The sequence below is a fragment of the Aspergillus clavatus genome, genomic scaffold, assembly GCF_000002715.2.
Source record: "Aspergillus clavatus NRRL 1 1099423829800 genomic scaffold, whole genome shotgun sequence".
NCBI classification, from domain to species: domain Eukaryota; kingdom Fungi; phylum Ascomycota; class Eurotiomycetes; order Eurotiales; family Aspergillaceae; genus Aspergillus; species Aspergillus clavatus.
The window spans coordinates 210,515-238,126 of NW_001517099.1; the positions used below are offsets into that span (position 1 = coordinate 210,515).

Below are 27,612 nucleotides of genomic sequence, written 5' to 3' on the forward strand. Positions count from 1 at the left end.
GTTGAAGTAATTCTGTTCAGCACCGCAAGTTGAAACTCCCAAAAAAAACGTTGCGGGAGACTTTTTTTCTGTCCTCCCAATTTTTCTCCGACGGGACGACCGCCAAGCGGTGAGTGGTGGTCCTCCGCAGTCTACTACTCTACTTACATCCCAGTAAGCAAACACCGCAAGTAAATAGTCTATTTATCTTTCCACTTCCCCAATCGATTTAGCTACATTACAGCACTGTATAAAATAAAAAAAAAGATGGGCAAGAACAAGAATGCAGACCGCGCACTGAGACAGGAAGAGATATGGGATGATTCCGCCCTCGTGCAGAGCTGGGACGAAGCGGTCGAAGAGTACAAGGTAGTTTACATTTCCCCACGTGACAATCCATCCAGATCGATCTGATCCTCCTATCCAGCTCTACCACAGCATCCACGCCAAGGGCGAGAACGTCGAAGATGTCCTGCGAGAGGCAGAAGCCGCAGACCGCGAGATGGAGCATGCGGAGGAGCCGCAAGCCGATACAGCAGCCGGTGGCGGCGTCATGGACGCAGCAGACGTGAATCCGCTGGCGGCGACGTCCCAGCAAAGTGCGCAGGAGGATGTGATGAAGGTATGTGCGCCCGGTGACTGTGCTCGCGAGACCTCGCCGCCAGAGATACCTCCAGATTTACTCATCGGGTGATTTGTAGACCACAGACGAGGCGCGCCCTCCGACGGAGGCTGCGCCCGCGGGAGCGCCTGCGATGCCACACCCGGCTCTAGCACAGGGTACGTAGCTTTGATCCCCATCCCCCCAAGAGAACTTGGCGAAACTAATGAACCTCCCTACAGTTCAAGACGAGGGGCTCAAGAACCTGATGATGGCCTGGTATTACGCCGGGTACTACACGGGTCTCTATGAAGGACAACAGCGCGGAAATCAGAATACGAGCTCCTCCTGATGCTGCCTCGGATTGAGGAAAATTCCCCCGAGAAATCAAAAAAAAAATCATATTGTCAAAGGCCAAGATCGACACCACGTCTCGCATGCAGTCAGGCACTGTTTGAGCCGACTGGTCCCCCGACTCATCCATCACGCACGGGATATCATGCACAACATGTCCCGTGGACATGCGCCCCTGTCTTTGCTGTCAGAGGGTATCTTGGGGAGCGCGACACAAGAGGGGACTGGCAGCCCGAGGTCCTGAACGCGATGGACGCAACGAACAGTGAGGGCAGATCATCTACTATATTATACAGATCACGCGCAGGTGAGAAAGCATCATCATGCACCGCAAATTGTACATACAGTCGCAATAGACCTTAGATACCCCATGCTTACCATAGTCGAAGCTTGAACAAGTGTCTCGACATGTGCTGGTTATCTATTGGCAGAGTCAAGATTCATTCTCCGATTGTGCTTTGAGTAACCGGAACACTTAGAAGAGCATCTATTGCCGAACCTCTGACAGCATTGATCCGGTTTGATCCAAGTCAAGTCAAGTGTAATAGAATAGTATCATTATCAAGGATTTATCAGAACCGCCGACCAGACCAGTATCTCCCAAAACACCCCGGGTCAATGCATAAGAAATGAACGAGAGGACCTTTTCTCAACAGCCCCTTTAATTAATCACAGCCAAAATGCACCCCTCTTCCCACCAACTCTTTCCAACGCTCCCACCGTGCCAGCGTCCAAACCGCTTACAGAATGCTTCCCAGACCCTGCCCACCGCCGAGAAGGGGCCCGAAGATGGGCACCTTGGAGAGGAAGTTATCCGAGGCATGCGCACTGCCCGCCGGGGCCGCGGCCGAGCTGCTGGCAGCAGGCGCGGGCTTCTCTGCGGCCGTGCTTGAGGGCGAAGGCGAGGGGACGGACTCGGACTCGGGCATGGGCACGGGCTCGGCCGTGGCAGTTCTGTCTTCTGTCTGGGCTGCCTTCGCCGCCGAGGCATCATCCTTCTTTTTCTCAGTCTGGGTCTTGATATTTTCCTTCACGTTGTCCATGGCCTTGATGCGAATGGATGGTGAGATTGGGTGTTTGCTATTTTTGGGGAGAAAGGGAGCTGAGGAGAGCGGAGGGGGGACATACCTGAAGAGCATCGAACGCGGTTTGGATGGCATCGGAGGCGTCTAGATCGGTGCTGTCACGCTTTGCGGGCAAGGCGGAGGCCATGAGGGCCAAGAAGAAGCAGAGAGCCAGAAAGGACAAGCTTAAACGAGCCATTTTGGGTGATAATGAATGTGGATGCTGTATGGTTCTGATTTCAGAATGGGAAGAACAGAAAGCGCTGTGTTGAGGCTAAAGGAGTGGACAGCCGGAAAACCTCTGGCTCGCGATGTTAATGCTTTGGAGCAGGATAAGTGAGAGACAGTTCGAAAGGTGAGGCCGGCCATCCAGGTGCTAAGGGCCCTTTTTTTATAGAGCCATCTCGTTCTGACGAAGGGATGGGGAATGTGAGATAGGGAGTTTTGATGACTGGACTATATTGCGTGTCAATCGAGGGGAAAGGAATGCCTCCAACTTCATGATTCGCGAGACTCCTTCTCAAGGAAGTGGTGTTTTGCGTAACCTGGTTTTGTGCATTAGCAATGTGCCTTGAAAGGAAGTAAGGAGTGAGAAACCAAGCTCATCTATACAGCCCGACAGGGCGCGACGACATTGGTTCACGGAAGCTTCAAAGCTTGATCTGCATTCCGACCCAGAACAGACAGACTATGAAGACGACCGTGTCAGTCCTTAACTGCGCCAGATTACGTAGCAGGCTTACGCCATCCTGGATCAAAACATTCAGGAGAGATGCTTATCCTACGTGGATGCCGTTCGGTAAGACGTCTAGAGGCTTTGATGGAAACGCGCGAAGCGAACAAAGGATCGATGGATAGATAAGTATTGATTGATTTCTAATATCTAGGTGCATTCCACCACGACTGTAAATCGCAATGACTGGAATGTACCTCCCTTCTTTTGACACGTACCGCCCCATGAAGAAATATGACAGCGGACGCAACACGAGGGAGGTCGAAAGCAACAAGATGTTGATTCATTATCGGCATGAATTTTGACCTCGAATATCATGGAGAGACGACGAACGAGACTTCGAATATGCCAAGAGATCGAGTATAGAATGTAGAGAGGTATTATTATGGTGACTTGTTGTTAGTTGGGCGAGCAAGTTCTGCGATGAAACTGTCCTGAGAATGATCATCTTCATCTCGTCTGGACTTGCATTCCAATGAATGCATGCATTCATCCATCAGATATGATATGATATGACTCCGTATCCAATTGGATAACTATGATTCAAACGACATTTGTCCTTTGATGGGAATCCATCGAAATGGAATCCAAAAGCATGTATGCTCAAAAGCGAACCCAACAACCTCGTACCAAGTTGGCAGGTGTTGGGATTAGAACGAGCATGCGATAATCGCTCTCGGTCTCAATTCTATAATTTGTAGACGGAACGGAAGCTTTGACGGACAAAACAATCCATCAACAAGGGTATGTTGGAGACCTGTCGAAGTAAGTGAGGAAGGAAAAAGGATCGAAGGAGAAACGCAGATTTTATTGTGGTGGAGTTGATGGCTTATGTAAGCGGTGTGCGGTCAAACTTCCAGCCGACACCCGGAGACACTACTCCGGAGTACTTACTCCGAGGTAGTCTATTGTCGAAAGCAATGTTATAAGTAATGGTATTCACGCTCTTAGAGGTATACAGAACAGCAGCATCGCAGTTTCACCTAATTAGAACCGAGCCATCACCTTTTCCTGGGTATCACCCAACGCCCATGCATCGGAATGCTTCTTGCTCAGGACCGACTTGGCTTGCTCAAGAGTGAAGCCCTTGGCCTCAACAGCTGGGTTATACCCAAGGCCTGTAATCTTGCCAACTGCATCTGAAGGCACGGCGGCTGCAATCTTTCTGTCCGCCCGCTTATACACGGTCACAACCACGGCACCGCCTAGACCAAGGTTGTGCTGCAAGGCTGCGTCGGTGCCCTTGATCAAGCGGTTGTTGGCCCAGCCACGCAGGTGCCAAACCAGCTCTGCACATTGAGCGAGGCCGGTTGCGCCTAGTGGATGGCCCTTGGAGATGAGACCGCCGGAGGGGTTTATGACCATCTTTCCACCGTAGGTGATGTCGCCGTTACGAACCATCTCATGCGCTTTGCCGGGCTCGCAGAGCTCTAGCGCGTCGATCGTGATCATCTCGTTAGCGGAGAAGCAGTCGTGCAGTTCGCAGACCTTGATGTCCTTGACGTTGACGCCTGCTTCCGCGATGGCGGCCCGACAAGCGAGGCGACTCATCCCGAAGCCCATCAAATCGATTGAACTCCGGTTGTAGAGTGTAGGTGTATCAGTGGCGATTTGTTGGCCTGCAATTAGGATGGCCTGTTCTTTGAGATGGGGACGAGCATCCAGGAATTCCTGGGACACAATCACAGCGGCAGCGGCTCCGTCGGAAGTCGGGCAGCATTGAAGTTTTGTAAGAGGCTCATGAATCATCGGTGCCTTGAGAATCTGCTCAAGAGTGTATTCATTCTGGAATTGGGAGTACGGGTTGCGCTTGGAGTGTTCGTGGTTGATGCGAGCAATCTCTGCGAAGTCTTCTTTCTTAGCCCCATACCTTTGAATCATTAGTGGGTTGGTTCAGTTGAAAGAATAAAAATAAAAATAAAAATAAAAACTGACAGAGTTGACATACTTTTCCATGTATTCACGACCCGCGTTGCCGAACATCTGTGCCGCACCAGGAGCATTGGTCACGCCTCTGGTTTCGGCCATCATCGTGCCAAAGAGACCCGTTGGATTGGCACGGTCGTTGTAGACGGACTGCAAGCTTCCAGGGCTCATCTTCTCGAATCCCACCACGAGAACACAGTCGGCTGCCCCGTGAGAGACCATGGTACGAGCCATGGCCAGGCCAGTTGAGCCAGTTGAACAATTATTGTTGACATTGTAGATGGGGATGTTGGTCAACCCGAATTGATAGAAGACACGCTGACCGCAAGTACTGTCGCCATAGACGTAGCAGGCGACACCCTGGTCGACATCGTCATAGTTGATGTGCGCATCCAACATGGCCTTGACACCGGCCTCGAATCCAAGTTCATGATAGTCGACTTTGCCCCTTGGCTTGATGAACTTGGTCATGCCCACGCCTAGGACATAGGCGGGGGCTGCTTGTTTCTTTCCCATGTTTGATCTTGAATTGGGTTATGGTGTAGAATATATGGGGGTGTTGATTGAAACTTGAATGGATAGAGATTAGTCGACTCTGAAACAGAGGTGTAGCGGAGAGGAGATGTGCATTCAATATAACATCCCCAGCTCAAGAAGCATATGGATCATGGAGGGCTGTTAGCATGCGGAGAAAGGTTGTTAATGCATTGATTATTTGATTGTCCATGAATTGCGGGGGACGAGCTGCTCCTGCGACCGAGGTTATTAAAGTACGGGGGTTGGTTGTTATGCACTATACTATGCAGGTTGCCCGTTGTATGGTGCATAAAGGGTGGAAGCGATGTATCTGTATTCTGTGCTGGTTTACATGACAATATTTGCACAAGAAGCTTCTTCAACTCATGCCATAAAGAAAGGGGAATATCACTCAAGAACACTAGATGATTAGAGTTGTCCAAGTTGTCAAGAACTGGTGCTCATGATTTGTTCTTTAATACCTCCAGGTAGCTGTGTTGGATATATCTCACACTGTGTCTGCTTGATGAGTCCTCTCAATACTCCTGCTCACTGAACAGTTCAGGCATGATTCATAATATATATATGCACAAGATGGACAGGCGGATATGACACCCATAGGGACATGGGTCTGTGCTTCACTACCTAGGGAGTTCCTTGAAGATACCAAGACACTTGGACCTTCGAAGAAGTCCCCAGTTTCGTCCTCCATCTCAGCCAATTGATGACAAGTCTTGATGATGGACGGATCATCACTGAACTCTATCCAATGATTTTGAATCCGGGTGACAGGCGATATACAAACAATGCCTTAGACCATGTGCCCAGATAGAGAGAACTTGTATCATTATCAGACCAGGATTGTAAGTTACTGAAGATTGTCAATGATAGCATCATGGATCGATGTTTACTTGATCGATCGGTTTGATATATTCTGACCATCAAAAGAGCAGAACAGCATTGGGTTAAGTGTATTTATTGTATGACCATGTAGATTAATTGTACCCTGCCTCACTGAATACTTATTCATGAAGCTCATCCTTGTCCATAGCCAGGTAAGTATCTATCTACTCCGTACACAGTATATCCTATAGTCCTATATAAGTAATACTGATGAAGCACTAGTTGGAGGGTGCTGGATAGGGAATCATATTTTCTTTCCATTTTTCCAAAATTTCCAGAAAAAAAAACATCTTTTCAGAAAGAAAAATATTTTTTTTCCAGAGGAAATTTACACGCTAGTAAAATGTCTCCTGCTGATTCTCACTGCCCATATATTTTACTAGTAAAATATAAAATTATCCCTGACATAGAAGTCCACACTGTACATCCTCCATAAAAATTTCAATTCCATCAAAAAAATGATTATTCTTCCCACGCTTGCTTCCCTAAAATCTAATTGGATTTCACCTGCTTGCCAGCCTCGCTGCCGCTAGGGATCTCACCACCACTAGGGGGTTCACTGGCGCTGGCCACCTCGCTGGCGCCGGCCACCTTGCTGGCGGCCTGGCTTAGGGCATACCCTATATTATCAAGTATGATTGCTCCCTGCTGTATAAGCTCCTTATCTCTATCTTCTAGGCCTTTGTGTAGGCTGGCGGGTAGGGAGTAGCCTCTAAGCTGAAGACTCTGAGTATTTATATAGATGAATATCACTTAATTTACTCACTTAGTTTTCATCTGATTCCATATCTTTATATGCTGTAGATTCATGATTAAGAAGCTTTGTTCAGAGGTAACAGAATTTATGACTATATGGTAGAGATGGAGGGCTAGAATACTAATTTTAAGAGTAATATCTTTCTAAAGAGTAAGGGAGTTAGTATTCCATAGATATTTTCTTAGTAGATCTAGAATCTCACTGCTGTAAGCTAGAACTACTTAGGATCCTTCTTCTTCTAGTATTTAGTGTTAAAGAATACTCCTTCCCTATTCTAAAAGAATCTAAATTACTTCACAGCTTCCTCACTACTATACTCACAGATTACATTCTGTAAATCAGTAATAAGACATGGTAGAAGCTGTGCCTTTAAGGTCTTAGGGTGTAGATAGTAGCTAAGCTAGTAGATAGGTATAAGCTAGTGGTTAAAGTACTTCATCCACTGGCTCTCTAAATCTTCATGATCTGCTAGAGGCTAGATATATAAGAGTATATCATCATAAAAGATAGAAGTTCTACTTTCACTAGATAGGTGCTCTTAGATATCTAGCTATTACTATGTTATCTAATTTCTTAGTAAAAGATATAGATAAAGCAGATAAGATACTTACTAGTATAAGATTATGCTTCTGAGATTCTGAGCTTCTTACTACTTTATCTAATAGCTTAAGCATGCTAAGAAGATCAGAAAGACTACCCTAGAAGCCTGGCTAGCAGAGAATCTTAGAGATCTTCCTAACATCACCTCTATCTCCCTTAATAAAGGTCTTTAAAGCTTCCTGATTCTGCATTACTAACTAAAGCATCTTATACTGAGATCCCCAGTGAGTTACCACAGCTGTAATAAGTAAATATAACATGGAATTTAATGTGGAATCTAATATAGAATCTAACTGCTGATTCTGTATTTACTGAAGGATCACCTAATCCAGAGGTGATTTCTTAAAATACCTCATGATTAAAGATGCTGATTTAAAGAGCCTACTAATAGATAGAAGATTTAGTAGATCTCTGATTACTAGCTGAAGCCTATAAGAATTACAGGGAATTATGAATGTCTTCTTAAACACTAGCTTAGCTTATAGAATCACCTATACCCTTTTCATCATGGAAGGGGTATCTATAGAGAGAGAATTAATAAATTTCTATATCTTCTGCCTATTATTTAGCTTAGTAAGGAGCTTTTTAACCTGATCTTTAATCTACATAGAAATTATATGGGCAGTTAAGCTTTAATCTAATATATCTTCTGCTAGAAGAAAGTAGCTAGATCCATATGAATTAATGCTAAGGCTTATGATTCTTTCTCTATAAATATTTATTAATTTATTATATGTAAGATTTAGATGCTGTGTGGTTTAAAGCTACTGGAATAGCTTTATCTAGATGAAGCTATAGCATAAATCTAGTATAGTAGTGGCCATGGTCTTAGGTGAAGGAGGGGAGTATTTTAGATTTAATACTTAGAGAAATAATGCTATTCCTGGTGTTAAAAATATATAAAAGGGGTAGGCATCATAGAAGATAGCTATCCCTAACTACTGATTAATCTCAGAAGTTAATACTTTTTAATAGTTAAAGATGCTCATTTAATAATTTATATTCTTATCCATCTTCTTTAATGCTATGCTTCTTATAATCTAATACATTAAGATATATGGGTAGTCAGGTGGGTCACATTAAAATTTTAATTAAAATCAGGGCAGTAGGTGCAGCGGGCATGTGGAATCTAGGAGATAAGCATCTATAAGTATTTTAAGTGATTTCACATATAAATTTATATGGAAGCCTACTCCTTTTAATTGGTAAAGATTATAAATAGCTGTAAATTCAGCTGAATTTTTATTCTGTTACCCAGAAGATGAATTTCCCATGGTGGTGGTGGTGGTAAGTAGTGGAAGTTAATAATTTCTTACATACAAAGATATATATTTTAATGTTATTAGGTAAAATCTACTACTATTTCTCAGAGCATATATATAGCTTTCCTAGGCAATAAGGCACCTATCAGCTACTGATTCTAATTAGTCTAATTCTGTGGGGTAGTGAAATTCAGGGGCTCTGATTAGTTAAAAAAGTCTTGGCATTATTACTGGATTAGGGGGGTTCAACTGCTGGAAAGAAAAAAAAACATTGGAAAATTCTGAAAGAAAGAAAATGTTGTTTTTTTTCAACTTTTCGAGGACCCTAGTGCTGGATCATACAACTACAGAGTACTGTAGTATGCAACGATGGTTGAATGAGGAATGGCCTGACGCTCGGCACCAGATCCTCCCGTTCTGGTATGGGCAACCACTAACCAATGACAAGCATCGTGGTATGATCCATGCTCAGGGATTCGTGGATGGAGGTGTGGAGCCACATCCTTTTCTTTTATTCTGGCCAACCATAATTACCTCCTGATGGGGCGGGGTAGAAGCCACTAACACCGGAGTGGTATGGTCCGAAGCATCCTCCTTGCCACGACAGCCACATCGACAAGGTCACTGGCCAGTCTGCCTTAGTGGGTTACCTATTTGAGCTTAGGGTGGTTAGCAGCAGTCGACAATAACAATAATCCCTAACTGACTAACTATTTTCAAGAGCACCAAGTTAGCAACATCGGTAGCTCCCTGCTCCATAGCTGGTTGTTTAAGCATGTTGTGGTTCTTTCTGGACGGTTGCTGCTCTACATAACCACCGACCAGGAATTGAGATCATGGCCAATGCGTACGAGGTGACAATGCCCTTCTTCAGAGCACACGAGCACTCCAAACGCGGAGCACCTGGCTGCCTCACGACGACGTCACTGAGCTTGTAGTTGTGCCCCTAACCCGATTCGACCAGTCACTGATCCACCACCAGTCCACCACAGAACGGCCCACATGCCTGGATTGCCTGCCCGATTTCTGAGGTTTAGCAGCGTTTAGTTTGTGGTGGGAGGAAATAACTCAACCTCACCGGAGTAGTTAAACTACCTAGTCATTTACTACTACTACTGATTGTCCTTGTAACAAACGATCTTCTCCTTCGTCTTCTGTAGGTCGGGGATCGTATACTGGTATTCTTGCATTTCCAGAGGACCTTACATGACAGGAGGTAAGTGCGAGCCCTGTTGCCCTCCCCTTCGAAATACATAGTCTCTTGTCCCAAGAGCACGACGCGGAGAGTGCTGATCGGAACTTGTCGCTGGTTCGATAGTGCGATCGATTCTACCTCGTTCGTCGTGATCCTTTGATTGCTGTGAATCTGTGATATACCGGCTACCTCGAAGCTACCACGTTCCAGAAAGTGGACCGAACTGTGCTGGTTCTCTTAGGGATACAATTTCCGTTGCCGAAGCTCCGCCGCATCCTTCTTCCTTGTTGCTCTCTCGCCATTGACAGCAATAGCTCCTCGAAGGCGAAAGAGAACCGCCTATCCGATTGATCAGACTGCTTCATGGACAATTGTGGGACGCCGAACGGTCTGCTCGCGCCTTGAGAGACCGCTTTGCGTTCCATCAGGTTCCCCCGCCTACTGCCTCCGGTCCTGAATGTTTATGGACGCTGCATTCTGCGAATATAACCAACAGAGCTTCAGCAACCATCTTTTCCCAGGCTTCCTCGATTCTCCGCCCCAAATGGGCCACTTTCGGGAATGACTACAGACAAACACTCTGAACATGCTCCCTTTGCCTCTGCGCCCCCACGATCTTCCACTGTCATAATGCCAGCGGGCAATTCCTGGATTATGGATGATGCCACCCGCAACAAACTTCTGAAAAAATACAAGACCCAGGTGGCTTCGGGGGTTTCAACAATCTGCGCCACTCTCGCTGTGGTAGGTTGTTCGAACCCTGGTCGATCCGAGAAATGCTGATTGTGCTTGTCAAGACTCCCCTGGAGAATATCAAAACGCGTATGCAGACGTATGTCGACTTGACGCTTCCTGAGTGCCGAAGACCACTAACGGGCTGCTGTAGGCACAATTTTCGAAATGTCTTCCAATGTATCCGCTATCTCTGGCGTACCGAGGGACCCCGCGGTTACGTCGCTGGTGGGTAGAGTCAATCCATGGATTTACGGCCGGATGATTGACTCGTGGACTTCCTAGGAGCGCTACCACCTCTGGCAAGTGTCACGGCAGTTCGTGTTGTGAACTTCTCTACATATAACGCGGCCAAGCATCGGATCTCCCAGTTCGTTGAGCGAATCACCGGCGAGGCTCCTCTGACCATTTATAACACCCCGGGCAGCAGTCCTACTGCGTCGACCCTATTCACCTTTACCGCTGCCGGCTGTATCGCGGGTCTCATTACCTCCCCACTTGCCTGTAAGACCTTCACTCTCAACGTTCTGCACAATTTGGCTAAACTCTGAACCCGTACAGGCCCATTTGAACTGGCCAAGAATGTCGTTCAGACGTCTGTCCTAGTTTCCAATCGTGCCCAGGCGTCCCCCGATGCCGTCGCGGACCCCTCCCTACGTAACAGACCTCGCCTTGGCACTATTGAGGCGATCAGGCAGATCATTCGTCGCTATGGTTTCCGCGGTCTATATACAGGGTTCCACCTCCACGCACTGCGCGATACTATCGGCTCCGGCTTATACTTCAATGTTTACGAGACCGTGAAGCAGGTCGCAGCGAAGGAGCTTGGCCCGGACAAGTCTCCCTTCGGAGGTCCAATGATTGCCGGTGCCATTTGCAGCACCGTGCCATGGTTTTGCGTAGGTCAGACCTGCCTTGGGGGCGAAGAACCGGAAACTAATGATAGCAGACTTATCCTCTCGATACCCGAAAAACCCGCGCCCAGAGCGTTCTGCTTGGCAAGTCCAAGGAGGTGGGCGAGGCGTCGAAAGCTGTCTCCAAATCGAGCATGTATAAAGGCCTGTCCATCATCCTTATCCGGACCGGAGTGAACAACATGATTTTGCTGAGTATGTTCGAGTACATCAAGATGCGGATCAACCAGCTGGACGGCTAGTGGAGGTTATTGCATTGTTGGTCTATGCTTGCACAGGTGAAGCTGGTCTTTGGGCGTAGTGAGATGATGCATTTTTTTCTTCTTCTTCTTCTTCTCTTTCTCTGCATGGAATAGGTTTGAGTACATAACTACAAGAGCTAGAAGCTCGTAAGCAAATACAGAATGATGTATGGATTTATGACCTCGTGGTTTGACTTTGCAATAATCATACAGAATATGAGGGTTTGGCTGCCTCAGGCATCGAGACCGTCATCCCGTTGCCAGGCGGGGTTGGGTGTTTCTTGTCAACAAAAAGTCCGGACACTCTTCCAACCGATGTCTGTCCACGACTAACCACCACAATGGCCTCGTATGTGCCAGTTGAATTCCTTTAGACTGACGATCTGTGCTAATTAGGACCAGCAATATCCTCCAGGTCCCATTTCGGCGCTCGCATGCCGTCTCCTTGTCCGATGCCATTACGCAGTACATTTCGTCCAAATATGACCAGCGTCCGGACATGTTTGCTGAGGATCTCCTGATCATTGATCGACTACGAAACGAGGCGATCAACGTTCAGGAACCCCATGTCAGTGGGACAAGTCGACTGGTCACGTATGCAGCACAACTCAAATGGCTCGGAGGGAAGTTTCCAGTCGATGTGAGTGTCTACTCGATACCACAGGCCACAACATACATTGATGATGAGTGAATAGGTTGGAGTGGAGTTTCCGTGGTACTCTGCATTTGGATTCAATACATCAAGGCCTGGTACGTATGAGACCTAAGACAATGGGGTTGACATGGATTGTCATGGATTGACAACTGTCCAGTCTCGCAGAATAACATCCGATTCGAACTCGCAAATATCCTTTTCAACCTCGCCGCACTGTACTCGCAGCTCGCATATTCGCTGAACCGGACAACCTCTGATGGACTGAAGCAGGCATGCAATTACTTCTGCCAGTCCGCAGGAGTTTTGGCGCACCTCCGCACCGACATCCTTCCGGACCTCCGCACATCACCCCCCGAGGATATGGACGAGATGACGCTGCAGAGCCTGGAGCAGCTCCTGCTGGCCCAGGCGCAGGAGTGCTTCTGGCAAAAGGCCGTCAAGGACGGTCTGAAGGATGCATCGATTGCGCGGCTGGCGGCGAAGGTGTCTGATCTCTACGCCGAGGCGGGCGACCACGCGGTCAAATCGAACGCGATCAGCCCGGAGTGGATCCACCACATGACGGCCAAGCACCATCACTTTGCGGCGGCGGCGCAGTACCGGCAGTCGCTGGATTGCCTGGAGAAGCGCAAGTACGGCGAGGAAGTCGCGCGACTACGGGACAGCGAGGCATGTGTCAACGAGGCCCTGAAGGAGTCCCGCTGGATCAACCGGACGGTGCTGGGAGATCTCAATGGCCTGAAGAGCCGGGTGACGGAGGACCTTAAGCGGGCGACCAAGGACAACGATGTCATCTACTTGAACCCGGTGCCGCCCAAATCGGAGCTCAAGCTCATCGGCCGGGCGTGCATGGTCGCGGCCAAGGCACCGTCTCAGGTGACGGATGCAATCTCCATGCTGGGCGAGAATGGGCCCCTGGGACAGCCACTGTTTGCGAAATTAGTGCCGTATGCAGTACACATCGCGGCCAGCATTTACTCGGACCGCCGCGACCGGCTAGTTAACGAGACAATCATCGGGGAGTTGGAGACGATGACCGACAAGCTCCGAGAGTGCGTCTACCCTAACACTTACAAAATATGAAGCTGATGGAGCTGACTTTTTCTATCATAGTTTACTGTCGTCACTTAACCTGCCGGGTTCATTGCAAGCACTGGAGAAGCCGCTCGGATTGCCCCCGACGCTTGTGTCGCATGCAGAGGAGATGAGACAGCAGGACGGGCTATACCGGCTACGGAGGTCGCTTGAGGATACGGCGCGGGTCAAGACGAACGACCGGGCGGTCTACAACGAAGGCGTGGAGCTCTTGGCCGCGGAAAAGGCCGAGGACGATGCTTCGCGGCGAAAGTACGGAACCGATCGATGGCACCGGGAGACGTCTGAAGCGGCGGCGCCGAAGCTGTACACGACGTTGAACGAGATCAATGGGTATTTCACATCGGCGCAAAGTAGCGACAATCTGGTGGAGCAGAAGCTGAAGGACTCGGAGGCGGTATTCCGAGTCTTGACGGGCACGAATCGGGACTTGGAGATGTATGTTCCCAGCAGCCGGCGCGCGGCGATCACACCGGAGGTCGAGCGGGAATTGGTCCGACTACGTGCGTGCTTGAGCGAGGTGGGTCGGTTGGAGAGCCAGCGGAAACGACGGGCACAGGCTCTGAAGGAGAAAGCGCGGGCGGATGACATCAGTACGTTTACTACGGGCGGAGCGGGGATATTTGCTGAATGTTGTATGCCGAATGTTGCTGACTTGCCCAGGCCAAGCACTGCTGAAGGAGACGGCCCGGCTGGAGCGGGAGTTCCCGATGCAGCCGATCCAGGCCAGCCAGTTCGAGGAACTGTTTGAGGAGCAGCTCCGTCTGTATGATATGGACCTGGAGATGGTGGCGCAGGAGCAGCATGATCAGGATCAGATTGCGGCGCAGGTGCGCGAAGCCAACCGGGCGTTTACGCGAGCGCACAAGGGGGATGCCTCGACCAAGGAGCGGGAGAGAGCGCTGCAGGAGCTGGAGAACGGATATCTGAAGTACAAGGAGATTATCTCGAACATTGAAGTGGGACGGAAGTTCTACAACGATCTGGCGAAGATTGTGGGCCGATTCCGCGACGACTGCAAGGCATTTGTGCACCAGCGCCGCATGGAGGCGAGCCAGCTGGAGAGGTATGTTTTGTCTGGTTGAGGTGGGGTTTGTCCGATTGCTGACTTGAGAAAGTGATATCGCCAGCGCTACAGCGATGGCCTCGCTGAATATCTCGCAGCCTCGCCGTCAGCCAGCACCGCTGCCGCAGGTGCCGGCCCAGCCGATTCAACCGCAGCCCCCGGCGCCAGTGCCTGCGCCGCCATCGCGACCAGCGGAAGAACCGCTGACGGCGCCGCAGCCGACGCGGGCCCCGGTGGCGCCGCCGGTCCCGACGCCGGGGATGTGGTCGCCCGAGATGGGGATCCGGTTTGGGAACGGCCGGGGACAGCCGGGGCAATGGGATCCCAACCAGGGGATTCGATTTGGCTAGCCGCAAGGAAGCATAGAGCCTGGATATAGTACATATAGGATTATCTGATATACACGAGCGAACGAAGTGAAGAAAAACAAGATCCCTAAGACAAGACCATCCATCATCATCATCATCATCATCCATCATCCATCATCCCTCATCCCACCCGCAGCATCACGGCGGCCGCCCCAGCCGCCAACTCCCTCGTCGAGATATCGAGATCCTCGCGCAAACTCACAAACTGGAACCGATCAATCCACAGCCGCCAGGTCTCCCTCGAGATCCTTTCCTCTCCCACCCCTTGTCCATCCAGCTCATACTCATCCCCCACCCCACGCCGCTCCCACAACTCCTCCCCCATAACCAGCGCCCACACCGCCGCACACGAAATCAGCACCCGCAAGCCCTCACCGTCACCTTCCTCCTCGTCGGCATGCCGCTCCAGCGCCGCATGCAGCATCCGCACGGCTGTATCTTCCAGCGCGACGAGGCGCGCCTTGGTCGCGAACGCGAGGAAGGAGATGAGGTTCTGCCATTGGGCGCGCGGGTAGCCATGCGGATAGGCGGCGAGGAAGGCGGTGGTTTGTTGGCTGAGGGCTGATTCTTTTCCTTCCTCCGGTTGGGATTGGAGGGTGGATTCGAGGGTGTGCAGGAGGGTTGTTTGAGGTGGGGAGGGTTGGTCTGGGCGGGTGGTTGAGCGCGGGGTGGTGAGGGCGGTGGTGAGGAGTGGGGTGTATTTATCTGTAGCGTTGTCCGTGTCCGTGTCCGTGTCCGTGTCTGTGTTTGGTGGCATTGTTTGGTTGTGCATTTATACAGGCTATAGGTTGTAGAGATTCGAGCTATCTAGTGAAGGTGATGGTGATGGTGATGGTGATGGAGTGCGGGGATATACGGAGGCCATCCATATATATCCGTCCATGACGTACTGGTATCACACCACACACCAGGGATCATTCGGAAGAATACCTACCTATCTATCTCTACCAAACTCCCATGGGAACATAGGTAAGGTAGAAAACAAGGGTATCATAATTTCATCATAGTATATATATATATATATATATATATAACTCTACTAACTCTTCTCCTCCATCTCGAGGAAGAAATCCAGCTCGCTCGGCCCCCCCGCCGCATTCTGCTCGTTCTCCGCGAGCTGCTCCAACAGATTCAGAAACGGGTCCTTTTCGCTGGCACTAGCGCTGGCACTGGCACTGGTGTCGCCGCTCCCACCGGTGGTATGCGTCGAACTGGCTTGCGACTGTGCGCCGGGCGTCATGATGGATGGACCAGCACCGGTGGCGGCGGCGGCGGCAGAAGTCGAAGTCGAAGTCGAAGTGGAAGTGGAAGCGTGGCTGTTATCGAAGGAGAGGGAGTGGTCGAACTGGGGTCTACTGGCCATTAGCATGGGCGGGTGGGGGAAAAAAAAATAAGGGGGAAAGGAAAGAAAAGAAAAGGAAAGGGGCCTCGAGGGGAAACGTACAGATCGTCCATATCCACCAAACGCATATGCGATCCATCCGTGGTCAAGCCTGGGTAGCGGTCCAGAAAATCCTCGAGGTGGAAAACGGCGGGCGAGAAGCGCTTGGGGCTGCTGGTTAGGGTGCGCACCAGGTCGGCGTGGCAGGCGTAGACGGTCTGCAGCATGTCGCGCTGGTGCTGGACGCCGGCCCAGGAGGCGCCGAGCCAGGTCAGCTGGTGCATCTCGCGGGCGAGGAAGTCGGCGCTGGACGAGAAGACCTCCTCGCCGTCGCGGCCCTTGTAGTGGACGCCGTGGACGTGGACGGTGCCGGCGGTGCCGACGCAGTAGCCGACGAAGGCGGGCCACTCGACGAGCGGGGCGCGGCGGGCCAGCTCGACCAGCTCGGCGATGGCGTTGGAGTGCGAGAAGCACAGGTGGGTGGCCTCGATCTGCCACGACTGGTGCTGGCCGGTGCCGCGCAGCTCGAGCAGGTCGATGGGCAGGAACGGGCGGTAGAGGAGGCAGTGCACGAGGTGGTAGATGAGCTTGCTGAGCAGGAGGATCGAGCTCTCCGGGTGGCCGAACAGGGCCTCGACCGAGGCGAAGACGTCCTGCGTGCCCGTGGCCCAGACGTCCAGCGCCTGGCGGATCCTGGACAGGTTGGACAGCGCGTGCCAGGGGAAGTGCGAGTCGCCCTTGGGGCCGCCCGCCGCCAGGTAGCGGTTGGTGATGCCGAGGATGCGCGTGATGTCGATGAGCAACGCCGTGGCCGCCGGTTTGCGCCGCGGATCCGTCGAGTATTGGATGTTGGGGCCCACGGTGTTGAACAGCTCGCCGGGGACACTGAGGCTGGCCGCGTGCGGCGACCAGGCCGGCAGGCGCAGCACCACCGAGTGGTCGGCAATGAAACCCGGCCGTCGCGAGCCGCAGGTCAGGAACCGGTCCATGATGTAGACGGCCCAAAAGAGCCGCCGGCGCATCTCGCGGTCCGACGTGGGGAGGCTCTTGGGGGGTTCACGGTAGAGGTCGAGGGCGATAGTCATGGCGGCACAGTTGGCTGTTGGGGGGGTCAGTCAAAGTCAAAAAGTCAGACACCCATCATCAAACTTGGGGGGGGGGGTTATAACGTACTAAAAGTCATGTAGGCTTTCTTGCCCAACCCGTGGGCAAAATAAGTCTGCGAGAGGAGCAGCAGAGCCTGCAAACCGTCCAATGACGGCTGATCGACATCGACCAGCCGACGAGCCTGTAGGGCATAATCCAGGGCCATCTGGACGTGGTCAGGCGGGCTGGAGGAGCTTGTATACCTACAGCATCGGATACCAGCATCAGCAAGGGTACGCCAAGCAAAACACTAACACCCAGCTGAACATACCGTAGGGTGATGGCATAGATTGCCATGGACAAGGCGACGGGCAGCTGACCCAACTGATGGCGTTGCCGTGTCGCCGCCTCGTCCAGAATGAAGTAGGGCTTGCCATGGATACGGGCCAGGTAAGCGTCGAGGACGGCATCGGGCAAGGCGAAGTGCTGCACGGGAGGCGAGGACGGCTGGTGGTGGTGGTGGTTCGCAAAGGGACGGGACAGCGACAACGGATCCGGCAGCGGGGGTACGGTCGAGGCGATGGAGGCCAGGTCCGGGGGTTCTTTGTCCGGGATGCGTGGTGACGAGGGGGAGATAGGATGATTGTTCTCGTCCTGGAGACGTTTCTCGAGGCTGTCGACGCGCTTGAGCAAGGCCTCGAGGACGTCTGTTTTGGGGCCACGTTTCTTGGGCACGGCGTCTTAGGAACAAACGGTTAGGCGAAGCCGTTTTCCCCAATGCACGGGGAACGGGGGGTTGGGGGAGAGGGGAGAGGGGAAGTCCTAGAGAATTGGAGACTGGAGGGCTGTACCGTAGATACACGGGCATTGGAAGACCCTGCAGGCCTCGCAGCTAGGGCGCATGCGATTGCATTTGATCTAAGGGGGGGGTTTAGCCAGACAGTCGAGAAAGCAACCAGGCACTAGGCACTATGCACTAGATAGATGGTTGCGTACCTTGCGCTTTCGACAGGATTTGCAATTCATGGACTCGCGCGGTTCAGCTGGGATACGACGGGGGGGAAGTCGATTGATGCTGACGGCCGGACGAGAGATGACGGAGGACATTGTAGGGGGGGTTATGAGGATTGTAGAACCAGCACCGAGACAAGGATGAATCCAGTATAGGCTATATCTCACGACATTGGGGGGGGAGGGGAGGGGGTTGGAGAAGGAGTAGAATAGTCGACCAAGATTGCAAAAGGAGTGAAAACAAAGAAAGAAGAAAGAAGGAAAAGAAAGAAAGTGAAATCTGCAGACCAGACGAGGTAGAAGAGACCATAGTTAGTCTCATCTAATAATGAACCAGGGCCGAACTGGCTATAACTGGCTATTGGCTATAACTGGCTATACTGGTTATATTCACACTTGCCGGAGAAAATGCGGGGAAATAAAATACATGTGGAGTTGGACGGTTGTACCAGTACTTGCCGGACTAGCAGGTCTGTTAAGGATTTTGGTGTACCACCAGTACCAGTACCTGGAATCCGGGGAAGCCATTCCATTCTGTCCGCGGGGGAGGAAGAGAATAGATATCTATATATAGGAAACAATGATGATCAGACTTGTTCATCACGGACCTTGTCATAGAAGAACTACTGTAACTGCCTAATTAGGGCCTGCACACCTTTTCAGTGCAGCGGTAGAACCCCTACTACAGACCTCATGGCGTCTTACTGTTTTCGAGACGGAGACTGGCTCATATTCTCTCTCTCTCTCTCTCTCTCTCTTCACCACGTTTGCTAGTCAAAATCCTCAATTCGAGTCCCGAGGTGCCTGGATTGTCATCAAGAAACCAAGAATGGGTTGAACCACCGGAAACCCACGCGCCCTCGCCCAAAAACCTTCTTGGAGAAGCTTCTCCTGTGCCAAGCAACGCCTCAGCCGGCAAAAGTATTTCGTAGCTGCTGCCGAGATAAGGAAAAAGATAAAACCTCCCCCAGCCCCAACTAAGGTAGATAAATCCGCCCCGACGCCATCCGCACAAAATCAAACGGCACATTCTGTCCCACCAGCAGTCGCAGCGTCTCCACCGTCGTCCACGCCGTCACCTCCTCGATCCCGTACGCCGTCCAGCCCGCGCCTACCGCCACGCCCACCGGATCGCCCTTGCGCGCCCCGGCCCCCGTCAGGTCCAGGTATACCTTGCCGCACGTCGCCGCCGCGGGCGACGTGCGCCCCGTCGTGCGGTAGTGTCGCAGCAGCGGCTGCACCAGCAGCGATTTCTCCGGCGGCAGCGCCGACACCATCACGAACGGCTGCTCCACCCGCTGCACCGACTGCAGCGACGTGAAGGGCTCCAGTCCCGCCGCCAGCGGCCCGCATGCCCGGAACCCGACCGTGTAGATCGCCCCGACCCCGAGGCTGCGCAGCGCATAGAGGGCCGCCGACGCCTCGCTCTCCGACCCGGCCAGGATGATCGCCGCCCGGCCCCGGTACGCCGACGGCACGTAGTCGCGCGTCAGCGTCGCCCGGATCCCCTTCCACGACGCGTTCTCGCCCACCAGCGTGGCCCGCCCGCCGGGCTCGCCGCGCACCACCGCGATCGTGTCCACCAGCCCGATCGCCCGCGCCGCCTCGCTGACTATCGTCGCCGGACACGTCCACGCCGCCACCGTCGCGCTGGCCAGCGGGGGGTGGACCGCCGCGCCGCCGAAGCGGGGCTGCCGCAGCAGGCTTTCGATCGACCCCGGGGGCCCGCGGTCGATCGACGTCAGCGTGTGCGGCAGGCTCAGCTCGTTGAAGCACTTCTCCATGAACATCGACTGCGGCGTCGCCCGGGACGGGCCGATCGCGTACAGATCGCGCTTCGGCAGCGCCCCCATGATGTGCATCGCCTCGTTGATCTCCGCCGCCGTCAACTGGCCCGGCGCCGCGATCATCGGCAGCAGCGGGTGCGTGATCGGCGAGAACACCGTGTTCAGCGCGCGCGACAGCTGGCCCAGCTGGCCCATGTTGACCGCCGACAGCAGCGGCGTCGCATCGTTTCGGCCGCCGCCGCCGCCGCCGCCGCCCCGCGTCACCGTCGACCGGAAGTACTCCAGCTCGTAGTTGGCCTCGATCGTGTCCACCATGGCGATCATCTTGACGATGTCCGCGTACCGGGCGCTTTCCGCGAAGATGCGGGCCGCCTCGGCCGACGTCCAGCGCCACTGGCCCGAGAAGTCGTGGAAGGCCGACATGATCACGCTGTGGCCTTTTTGCTCGGCCAGCCGCCGGCGGATGGCCTCGGGCAGCCACAGCTCGACGTCGATGTACTCGCACCCCCACTGGATGGCGCGCCGCAGGTACCGGTAGAACAGGGCCGGGTCGTCCATCGGGAACTTGCCGTTCTCCCTGGTGCAGCGCGTCGTGAAGATGATGGGCAGCTCCGTGTGCTGCCGCAGCAGCATCAGCTGCCGGCCCACGTACCGCAGGCTGGGCACAGAGCTGGGGACCGCGCCCGGCGGCGACGGCTCGACCAGCAGATCCACGCGGATCTCCACGGCGTCCGAGCCCACGGACAGGATGTCGAGGTTGGGCAGCGCCGCATGCACGTCCAGGAACGTCGTCGAGATGAAGTTGGTGCGCGTCTTGGTGCGGAGGTCCTCGTGCGGCCGCGTCTGACCCAGCACCAGCGCCAGGAAGCGCGTGAGATCGCGCCGCAGGAACGGGCTATGCGAGTAGAGGAACTCATAGTCGCAGCGCTCGGTGAGCGTCTCGTCGGGGAAGGAGCCGTCGTCCACGCAGTGCGTGTTGATGACAATCCGCGGCGTCGGCGACGACAACGACACCGCTTCGTCGCCGCATGCATCCAGGCTGTGCGCTAGATCAGCTCCCAGCACGCCCACCACCATGGCACTACTGCCGCGCACGTGCGTGGCGAGCGACGTCTTCTCCGTCGTCCAGGGCCTGCCCAGGACCTCCGCGACGACGTGGACGATGGCATCCTGACCGGGCCCGTAGACGATTACCACGGCCTGTTCCACTTCGGCGGGGCCATCTTGCGGGACCGGCTGCGAAGAGACTCGAGGGGAAGACGCAGTCGTCGAGGTTGTAGGAGTAGTAATAGTAGTATCAGCAACCAGGGTCATAGCCATGGGCTGATGAATGGCAGTCTGCATCATCTCATTGCATGAGCAGAGCGACTGCACGGTTCATAGCGCGAGAACTCTTGATGTCGTCTTGAATAGCGAGCGAAGTAAAGAGTTGGACGGATACCGCATGGGCTGGCAACGGCAACGGCAACGGAACAGGGACGACTGACTTGACCAGCTGTATATCTTGATAGGCGTAAGGGGATGGATGAGAATCGACTCGATAGATACTGAGTGAGAGGTGATGGAGGAGAGAGAGAGAGAGGGAAAACGCTCACTGCAACCGTTCCCACTCACTCAAACTGTGTAGAGAAACCGGCTGAATATGATGAATTGGAAGAATTTCCCCGTTTCCACCTCCACGAAACGGAAGGTCATTTCTCCACCAATCACGGCAGGCCATCCCCAAGAAGTTGAGTTTGGAGACTTCAAGAGAGTGAGAGAGAGGACTGCGATGGGTGGACAGAGCATCGGAGCCTCTGTCCGCGCATTTGTGGAAGAATCAGGACTTAAAACGGAGTATACGACAGACCCAGGAGTGGCCCACAATGTACAGACTACTAGTATTGACTAACGTAGCCCAAATATGCAACATCTCACTTCAGGTCAACACCAAAAAGAAACAAATCATCAGAAGAGATACCGGCCAGTCAAAGGGGAAGGGGTATTGGCGGAACAAAAAAACAATCCAATCCACAAAAAAACAAGGCTCTGATGGGAACAATCGCCAAGATCCAAGGTCATCAACGTTCTAAAACAGTTCCATATGTGTACAAGGGATGCAGATTGCGAATATGTATGTAGTATGTACCGTCCTGCATCCGAAAGACCCCGTCTCATGCCCATGAGAGCTCTTTCGTAAGTGACGTCCAGCTGTCCGACGGGCATCGACGGGACCCAGGACCGACGTTCGTCATGCTGCGAGCTGCCGTGCGCAGAAGTTGGGAGGAAACATGTCCAAGATGGCTTCCTCCGATGCAATCGGTATTTTTTCCCTTTTTCTTTCGTGCCGGAAGTGTGGTCGCGGTGGCTCTTCAGTCCAACCCGGAACGTGGCCGCGCCTTCGTCCACCTCAATGCACGACATCCATCCCATGACGGGTCTCAGCTCGGGCCTTAAGTGCGCCGCACCAGTCGCTAGTGTAGTTAGGCCGTAGTTTTTCCAGGCCATATCGGTAACTAACCCCACTCAGTAGGTGTCTGGTGCATCCACTGCACACGTCTGGAAACCTCCGTATCGGGCAGACTTTAAACCGATCAAATGTGAGACAACGATGATGCAAGCTACGTGGACAGTGGTCGCATCCAATGATCTCGTTGGCGTCTGGGATCTGAGGTCTGAAATCCCTCCAACCCTATAACTAAAGGAGCTTCAATCAAGGAGGTGAGATCGCAAGGCCATTCATCAGATTCGGAAGCGGCTTGCGGCGAGCGTTGTTGGCCGCTTTTGACACTCGGGGCGCCCCGTTGATCATGCGGGGTTCCTTCATAAGGCTGGTATCCAGCTTGGCCGGAGCTGTTCAAAAGAATCAGTAATCGTACCCCCCCCAAAGAAAAGGGGGTTGGGGGACTCACCTCGAGTAACAATGCGGGTGTAGTCTCCCGACAGTGTCTGCTGGCCGCCCCGACTGCTCCCAGCAAACGAGGTAGCACTGGCCGTGCGCCAGAGGTGGTTCGACGTATCCGACAGGAAATCCGTCATGCTGCGACCAGAAAACAACGACGAGCGACCCCGATTCCGCTTCGACAGAACAATCTCATCGAACAGCGCCATCCGCGGGTCTTTGGCCTTGGGGTTCACCCGCTCTCGTTCCCCGATAAACTCATTGAAGCCTGGATATCGAGTTAGCAAGATGATATGATGGATCGGGGAAGAACAAGTCGAGGAGCCCACCTTGGGTGTGTTGCAAGACCGCAATGTACTCCGCATGCTCGCTGGGTAAGCTTTTGAGGAAGGATTCCATATTGAAACTATACGTGAGACCCGCTTTCTTCTTGTCGCCCGACGCGGGCTGCAGGAACTTCTTGTAGGTGTAGAACAAGCTGGCGAAACACCGCACAAAGGCGGCGCGGATCTGCTCGGGATGGAAGGCCGACGGGCAGACCAGGCAGATCTGCAAGGCGCACCGATTGTGGACCAATGTCTTACATGCGGTGCACCGGTACATACCGTCCTCCGCTCGTTCGTCGCACACCGCACAGACCGCCTTGTCGTCGCAGGGAACCACTTGCAGGCAATGCCCCTCGACCCAGCAGGTCCCCTCCGCATTCTGAATGGGTTGCGCAACGGACTGCGGCACGATCGTGGAGGCCGCCACCGTCGACTGCGCATACACCGACGGAGCATAGGTGGAGCCCGGGTTGTAGTCGGTGTTCAGCGTCGTGACCGACAGGTTGGGCGCATGCCCTAGGAACGGAGCACTGGGCCGCCGGGGCCCCCCCGGCCGCATCTCCATGCCGAACGAGGAGCTGCGGCGCGACGCGGCGTCGAAATGACCCGAGCGCTTTTCGCGCAGGGAGGCCTGGAGCGCCATGCCGGAATCGTTCCGCGAGCCATGCGGGAAGTGCCCCGAGGTAGGCGAGTTGTCCCTGGGAGACGGCGGCGATCCGGTCTTGGAGGTCGAACCCGTGCCCGGCCGGTCGGAGCCCTTGGATGAGAACCCGCGGGAGACGGCTTGCTCATGGCGCGCATGCAGGAACGCGTTGAAAATAAGCGGCGGTTGACTGGTGAGGCCCACGGACGATTGGCCAAACGCGCTCGAGTTGAGACTGACGTACTTGGCGAGCTGTGTGGAGTGGGCTTTGGCAGTGAAGATGGCGGGATTCTCGGACATGAAGGCGTCAAAGGGGAAGGTCTCCACGGCATAGGCGGGAGGCCCAGTGGGGACGGCGCATCGATTGTGGTGGGGCGCAGCCAGCTGGAGCAGTGACAGAAGCTTCCGGCGCTGATGACGGGGCAGGGGCGTCGGCCGCACCGTACTTTCGATCAGGTCGGCATCCAAATCCACCAGGACAAAGTCATCCGAGGGGAGTTCGACCTTTTCATACCGCCGCTCAATACCCACAATGTACGGACAGGGAGCCTCCAGGGCCTGGATCAACCGTGCCGGCAGCACGGGGATTAGTACCCCGGCCCACTGCAGCGGGAAGAGCAGATCGACGAGAGCCCGAGTGGCCAGGTAGAGCATCGATGTGTGAGACGAGAGGAAAATGATGCGGGATTCCGTCAACGCGTACTCGAACAGGATCATGATGTTGGACAGGGAGAGTGTCCGGAACAGGGCGTACAGGTCCGTGTTGCGCGAGCCCGGCAGCTCGTTAACCGCCTCCTTGCGCGCAAAGAGCCGCAGCTCCCGCACCGCCAGTTCGACCTGCGTTTTGGAGGAGGTGGGGCTGAAGGCCTCGGTGCACAGGTTCATCACGTACCGCTCCAAGGGTTGCCAGAGACCCATCCGCGGAGAGCTGGGAGGCACCCGCTGGATGGTCCCGTCCGTCATAGGGACGATGATGGCCTTCAGCCACTCCTTCCAGAAGCTCGTCATGGTCTCTTCCCGGCCGAGGATGCCGTACGCGCGGGGGATCCAGAAGCCGGTTTCGCCGTCGGTCAGCCCCTCAATCTTGGACGCCGCCCCATGGCGGACGGGCCGCAGGAGATCGGTCATCAGCCCGATTTTCTCCTCTACCGCGCTGATGTCATCTTCCAATTGCTCGCGCGACTCCGACCCGGACGGAACGGTGGGGAGCTGGGCCAGGAGCCTCGACAATTTGGCGCGCTCGGAGGCCAGCCGTTCCCCGAGACTCGCCGCCAACTCCCGTTCCTCGTCCGTCATGTTCTCCTTGCGCCATTCCTCGCAGCGTTGCTCCAGCTCTTCGGCCGCCCGTTGGTTGAGCGGGATCCAGATGATGACGCAGATGGCGTGCAATCGCGAACCATTATCGGTGGTCATGGTGAACCCGTGCCATGTCGAGCGCGGTCGCTGGTCGGACGAGACGATATTGATGTCGTTCGGGAACGCGAACATAGGCACGTAGTCTGGAAAATTGCAGCGCTGCTTCAACTCGTCCGGTACGCCCTTAGTGGGATATCGATCGAGAAGGACGGGCTCAAATCTCCGCTTCAGCGGATGCATCGTTGAGGAGAATTCTAGAGGTTGTGGGGCAGGGATGACTGAATTATAGTTACTGAGTCGTCGCGAGGTGCGAATGGAAGCTGCGAGAGAGGGTGGAAGGCTTTAGTGATTGCATTTGGGGGAAAGGACAGGGAGAAAGCCTCATCAACTCACCTTGACGAGCCACCGACGGCTGTCGCTTCATACTGTTCATATCGCGGAAGGCCATGTGGCGCCGGACACTACCGATACCCGATCGGAGTAAGCTTGCTGGCTGTGAAGGAGTTTCGTCCGAGGTGATCTTCTGGGTGCGTAACCGGGACCGGGGGCGCGAAGCCGGAGTGATGGCGCCGGCGCTGAGACTGAGATCGGACAGGAAGGTCTCGCGCTCGGAGGCGAACTTCAGCAGCGCCTTGTCGAAATCAAAGTCCTCCAGAAACGAGGACCCCCGCGGCGACGGGGCACCCTTGATGGTCAAACTGCTTCGGTTGCTACTGGATCCGTTCGCATTGGACTCTGCAGAGTCCCCCGAGCGCATGGAGAATCGCTGGAAGGAGTTGCGGCCGGGAAGGGTCGAGGTAGGTCGGGACAGCGCATCCAGACGGGGGTCGTGGGCCTCCTCCGCATCCGCATCTTCCTCGATAGTATCCGTGAGAGCCGGACCGGGGGACGTGGCACTGTTCGCCCTGTATTCATCGCCCAGCCTTCGAAAAGTGTCGAGGACCTCTGTACCGTCCACACCGGCAATCCAGAAGTAATCTGCAAGCGGTGTTGCAGGCACCTCGGGGGTTGATGAGAAGGGCATCTTCTTTCAGTGTTTTGGTGTTTTTTTTTTTTTTTTTTTATTATTTTTTATTTTTGATTCTTTTGTCCTTGTGAATTTGTTCTAGGTTGTTCTATTCAACTTTCTTTGGAAAAGTCTTGGACGGTAGCAGCGACAGCGGCGGACGGCGAAATGGCAGATAGGGCTGCAGGTAAGATGATCGTTCAATTCGTCACAAGAGCACCGTGGATAATCGTCATGACATGAAACCGATCCAAGCTAAGAGTGAGCATCAACGAGGGAGGTGGATTGGGAGGGAAGTTCAACGATCAGGAGCTTCGGAATCAACAGGGGGGGACTCGCGGTGGAGACGAGGACGCATAAGTAGAGGCTTGCGACGCCGGTCGCAGGAGGAGGGAGGAAGGAGGAGGAAGAGGACGCCTTGCGTGGGGGAGTCACAGCAAAGAGATTGAGATGATTTGAGTATGGGGAGGGAGAGGGAGAGGGGGAGAGAGGGAGAGAGAGAAAGAAGAGGATAGTCAGTAATACTAATATTACTAAGAAGAAGAAGAAGAAGAAGAGGAAGAAGAAGAAGAACAACAACAACAACAACAATAACAACAACAACAACAATAACAACAACAACAACAATAACAACAACAACAACAACGATAATAGTAGTCGTAATACGAAGAAGAAGAAGACCGACGAAGAGGGGAAAGGGGGAAAAATTGGAAAAAAAAAAACGCGTGGAGAAAAAGCGATTAAGTGCTTAGACTGACTTGGAGGGGAAAAGGAGGAGGACGGAGGAAGAAGTATAGAGTACGAAAGAACACCTTTCTTTCTTTTTACCCGGTCTGTACTCCGTAGTGATCATCGAAATCACTATTTCTTCGACAAGAGCTCATCCTTCCTCTCGATCTGCTACATACTGTCCTATCTACTCTCTATCTACAGAGACTACTAGAGAGAGTCAAACTATTACGATTTACAAACATCCCCTCCCCATTTCGAGCCCCAAAGCTATGTCCAATTGTCCAGTCACCAGTGTCCCGCAGACTAAACTCACTAACTCACTGACTAATTAACCAACTAACTAACTACCGAGTCGTCCTAGTGTTCAAAAATCCACAGTCCACATTCCCCCCCCAAGGATCCAAGTTTCGTCGTTTCTTTGGTGTAATTGGGGTTCGATCG

At 53.3% G+C, this 27,612-nt stretch overlaps 9 protein-coding genes across 9 annotated transcripts, besides 28 other annotated features; 3 read left to right on the top strand and 6 right to left on the bottom strand.

Moving 5' to 3' along the window:
• Window positions 1-246: 246 nt before the first annotated feature.
• Window positions 247-932, top strand: ACLA_045670 (uncharacterized protein; the record flags this gene model as incomplete). The annotated part of the gene is made up of 4 exons (XM_001271527.1): window positions 247-348; window positions 407-620; window positions 688-759; window positions 823-932. 4 exons carry the CDS (start codon window positions 247-249, stop codon window positions 930-932), a joined length of 498 nt encoding a protein of 165 aa, XP_001271528.1.
• Window positions 933-1,674: 742 nt separating this feature from the next.
• ACLA_045680 (uncharacterized protein) lies at window positions 1,675-2,197 on the bottom strand (the record flags this gene model as incomplete). The annotated part of the gene is made up of 2 exons (XM_001271528.1): window positions 1,675-1,980; window positions 2,063-2,197. The coding sequence occupies 2 exons, from the start codon at window positions 2,195-2,197 to the stop codon at window positions 1,675-1,677; spliced, it is 441 nt and encodes a 146-aa protein (XP_001271529.1).
• A 1,521-nt stretch (window positions 2,198-3,718) lies between these two features.
• ACLA_045690 (putative sterol carrier protein) lies at window positions 3,719-5,173 on the bottom strand (the record flags this gene model as incomplete). The annotated part of the gene is made up of 2 exons (XM_001271529.1): window positions 3,719-4,601; window positions 4,680-5,173. 2 exons carry the CDS (start codon window positions 5,171-5,173, stop codon window positions 3,719-3,721), a joined length of 1,377 nt encoding a protein of 458 aa, XP_001271530.1.
• Window positions 4,633-4,661: a microsatellite.
• Window positions 4,636-4,660: a microsatellite.
• Window positions 5,174-6,635: 1,462 nt separating the features above from the next.
• Window positions 6,636-6,676: a microsatellite.
• Window positions 6,677-10,520: 3,844 nt separating this feature from the next.
• On the top strand, window positions 10,521-11,778 carry ACLA_045700 (putative mitochondrial carrier protein; the record flags this gene model as incomplete). The annotated part of the gene is made up of 6 exons (XM_001271530.1): window positions 10,521-10,634; window positions 10,688-10,722; window positions 10,777-10,850; window positions 10,908-11,126; window positions 11,184-11,521; window positions 11,572-11,778. 6 exons carry the CDS (start codon window positions 10,521-10,523, stop codon window positions 11,776-11,778), a joined length of 987 nt encoding a protein of 328 aa, XP_001271531.1.
• Window positions 11,779-11,851: 73 nt separating this feature from the next.
• Window positions 11,852-11,879: a microsatellite.
• Window positions 11,880-12,119: 240 nt separating this feature from the next.
• On the top strand, window positions 12,120-14,944 carry ACLA_045710 (putative pH signal transduction protein PalA; the record flags this gene model as incomplete). Its single annotated transcript, XM_001271531.1, has 7 exons — window positions 12,120-12,127; window positions 12,175-12,418; window positions 12,474-12,528; window positions 12,591-13,485; window positions 13,547-14,121; window positions 14,192-14,594; window positions 14,647-14,944. 7 exons carry the CDS (start codon window positions 12,120-12,122, stop codon window positions 14,942-14,944), a joined length of 2,478 nt encoding a protein of 825 aa, XP_001271532.1.
• Window positions 14,696-14,851: a microsatellite.
• A 97-nt stretch (window positions 14,945-15,041) lies between the features above and the next one.
• Window positions 15,042-15,088: a microsatellite.
• Window positions 15,046-15,080: a microsatellite.
• Window positions 15,046-15,081: a microsatellite.
• On the bottom strand, window positions 15,084-15,719 carry ACLA_045720 (uncharacterized protein; the record flags this gene model as incomplete). Its single annotated transcript, XM_001271532.1, has 1 exon — window positions 15,084-15,719. One exon carries the CDS (start codon window positions 15,717-15,719, stop codon window positions 15,084-15,086), a length of 636 nt encoding a protein of 211 aa, XP_001271533.1.
• Window positions 15,677-15,708: a microsatellite.
• Window positions 15,720-15,772: 53 nt separating the features above from the next.
• Window positions 15,773-15,802: a microsatellite.
• Window positions 15,773-15,803: a microsatellite.
• Window positions 15,804-15,969: 166 nt separating this feature from the next.
• Window positions 15,970-15,994: a microsatellite.
• Window positions 15,970-15,995: a microsatellite.
• Window positions 15,996-16,001: 6 nt separating this feature from the next.
• ACLA_045730 (transcription factor domain-containing protein) lies at window positions 16,002-18,536 on the bottom strand (the record flags this gene model as incomplete). The annotated part of the gene is made up of 6 exons (XM_001271533.1): window positions 16,002-16,314; window positions 16,407-17,442; window positions 17,517-17,692; window positions 17,761-18,169; window positions 18,281-18,347; window positions 18,426-18,536. The coding sequence occupies 6 exons, from the start codon at window positions 18,534-18,536 to the stop codon at window positions 16,002-16,004; spliced, it is 2,112 nt and encodes a 703-aa protein (XP_001271534.1).
• Window positions 16,240-16,272: a microsatellite.
• Window positions 16,360-16,386: a microsatellite.
• Window positions 18,537-18,678: 142 nt separating the features above from the next.
• Window positions 18,679-18,714: a microsatellite.
• Window positions 18,715-18,782: 68 nt separating this feature from the next.
• Window positions 18,783-18,828: a microsatellite.
• Window positions 18,786-18,818: a microsatellite.
• A 345-nt stretch (window positions 18,829-19,173) lies between the features above and the next one.
• Window positions 19,174-19,197: a microsatellite.
• Window positions 19,174-19,198: a microsatellite.
• A 219-nt stretch (window positions 19,199-19,417) lies between these two features.
• ACLA_045740 (type I 3-dehydroquinate dehydratase) lies at window positions 19,418-21,571 on the bottom strand (the record flags this gene model as incomplete). Its single annotated transcript, XM_001271534.1, has 1 exon — window positions 19,418-21,571. One exon carries the CDS (start codon window positions 21,569-21,571, stop codon window positions 19,418-19,420), a length of 2,154 nt encoding a protein of 717 aa, XP_001271535.1.
• Window positions 20,459-20,482: a microsatellite.
• A 1,348-nt stretch (window positions 21,572-22,919) lies between the features above and the next one.
• ACLA_045750 (dDENN domain protein) lies at window positions 22,920-26,457 on the bottom strand (the record flags this gene model as incomplete). The annotated part of the gene is made up of 4 exons (XM_001271535.1): window positions 22,920-23,059; window positions 23,119-23,376; window positions 23,438-25,753; window positions 25,827-26,457. 4 exons carry the CDS (start codon window positions 26,455-26,457, stop codon window positions 22,920-22,922), a joined length of 3,345 nt encoding a protein of 1,114 aa, XP_001271536.1.
• A 20-nt stretch (window positions 26,458-26,477) lies between these two features.
• Window positions 26,478-26,512: a microsatellite.
• Window positions 26,513-26,905: 393 nt separating this feature from the next.
• Window positions 26,906-26,945: a microsatellite.
• Window positions 26,946-26,974: 29 nt separating this feature from the next.
• Window positions 26,975-27,010: a microsatellite.
• Window positions 26,975-27,011: a microsatellite.
• Window positions 27,011-27,084: a microsatellite.
• Window positions 27,011-27,090: a microsatellite.
• A 387-nt stretch (window positions 27,091-27,477) lies between these two features.
• Window positions 27,478-27,518: a microsatellite.
• The last annotated feature ends 94 nt before the right edge of the window (window positions 27,519-27,612 follow it).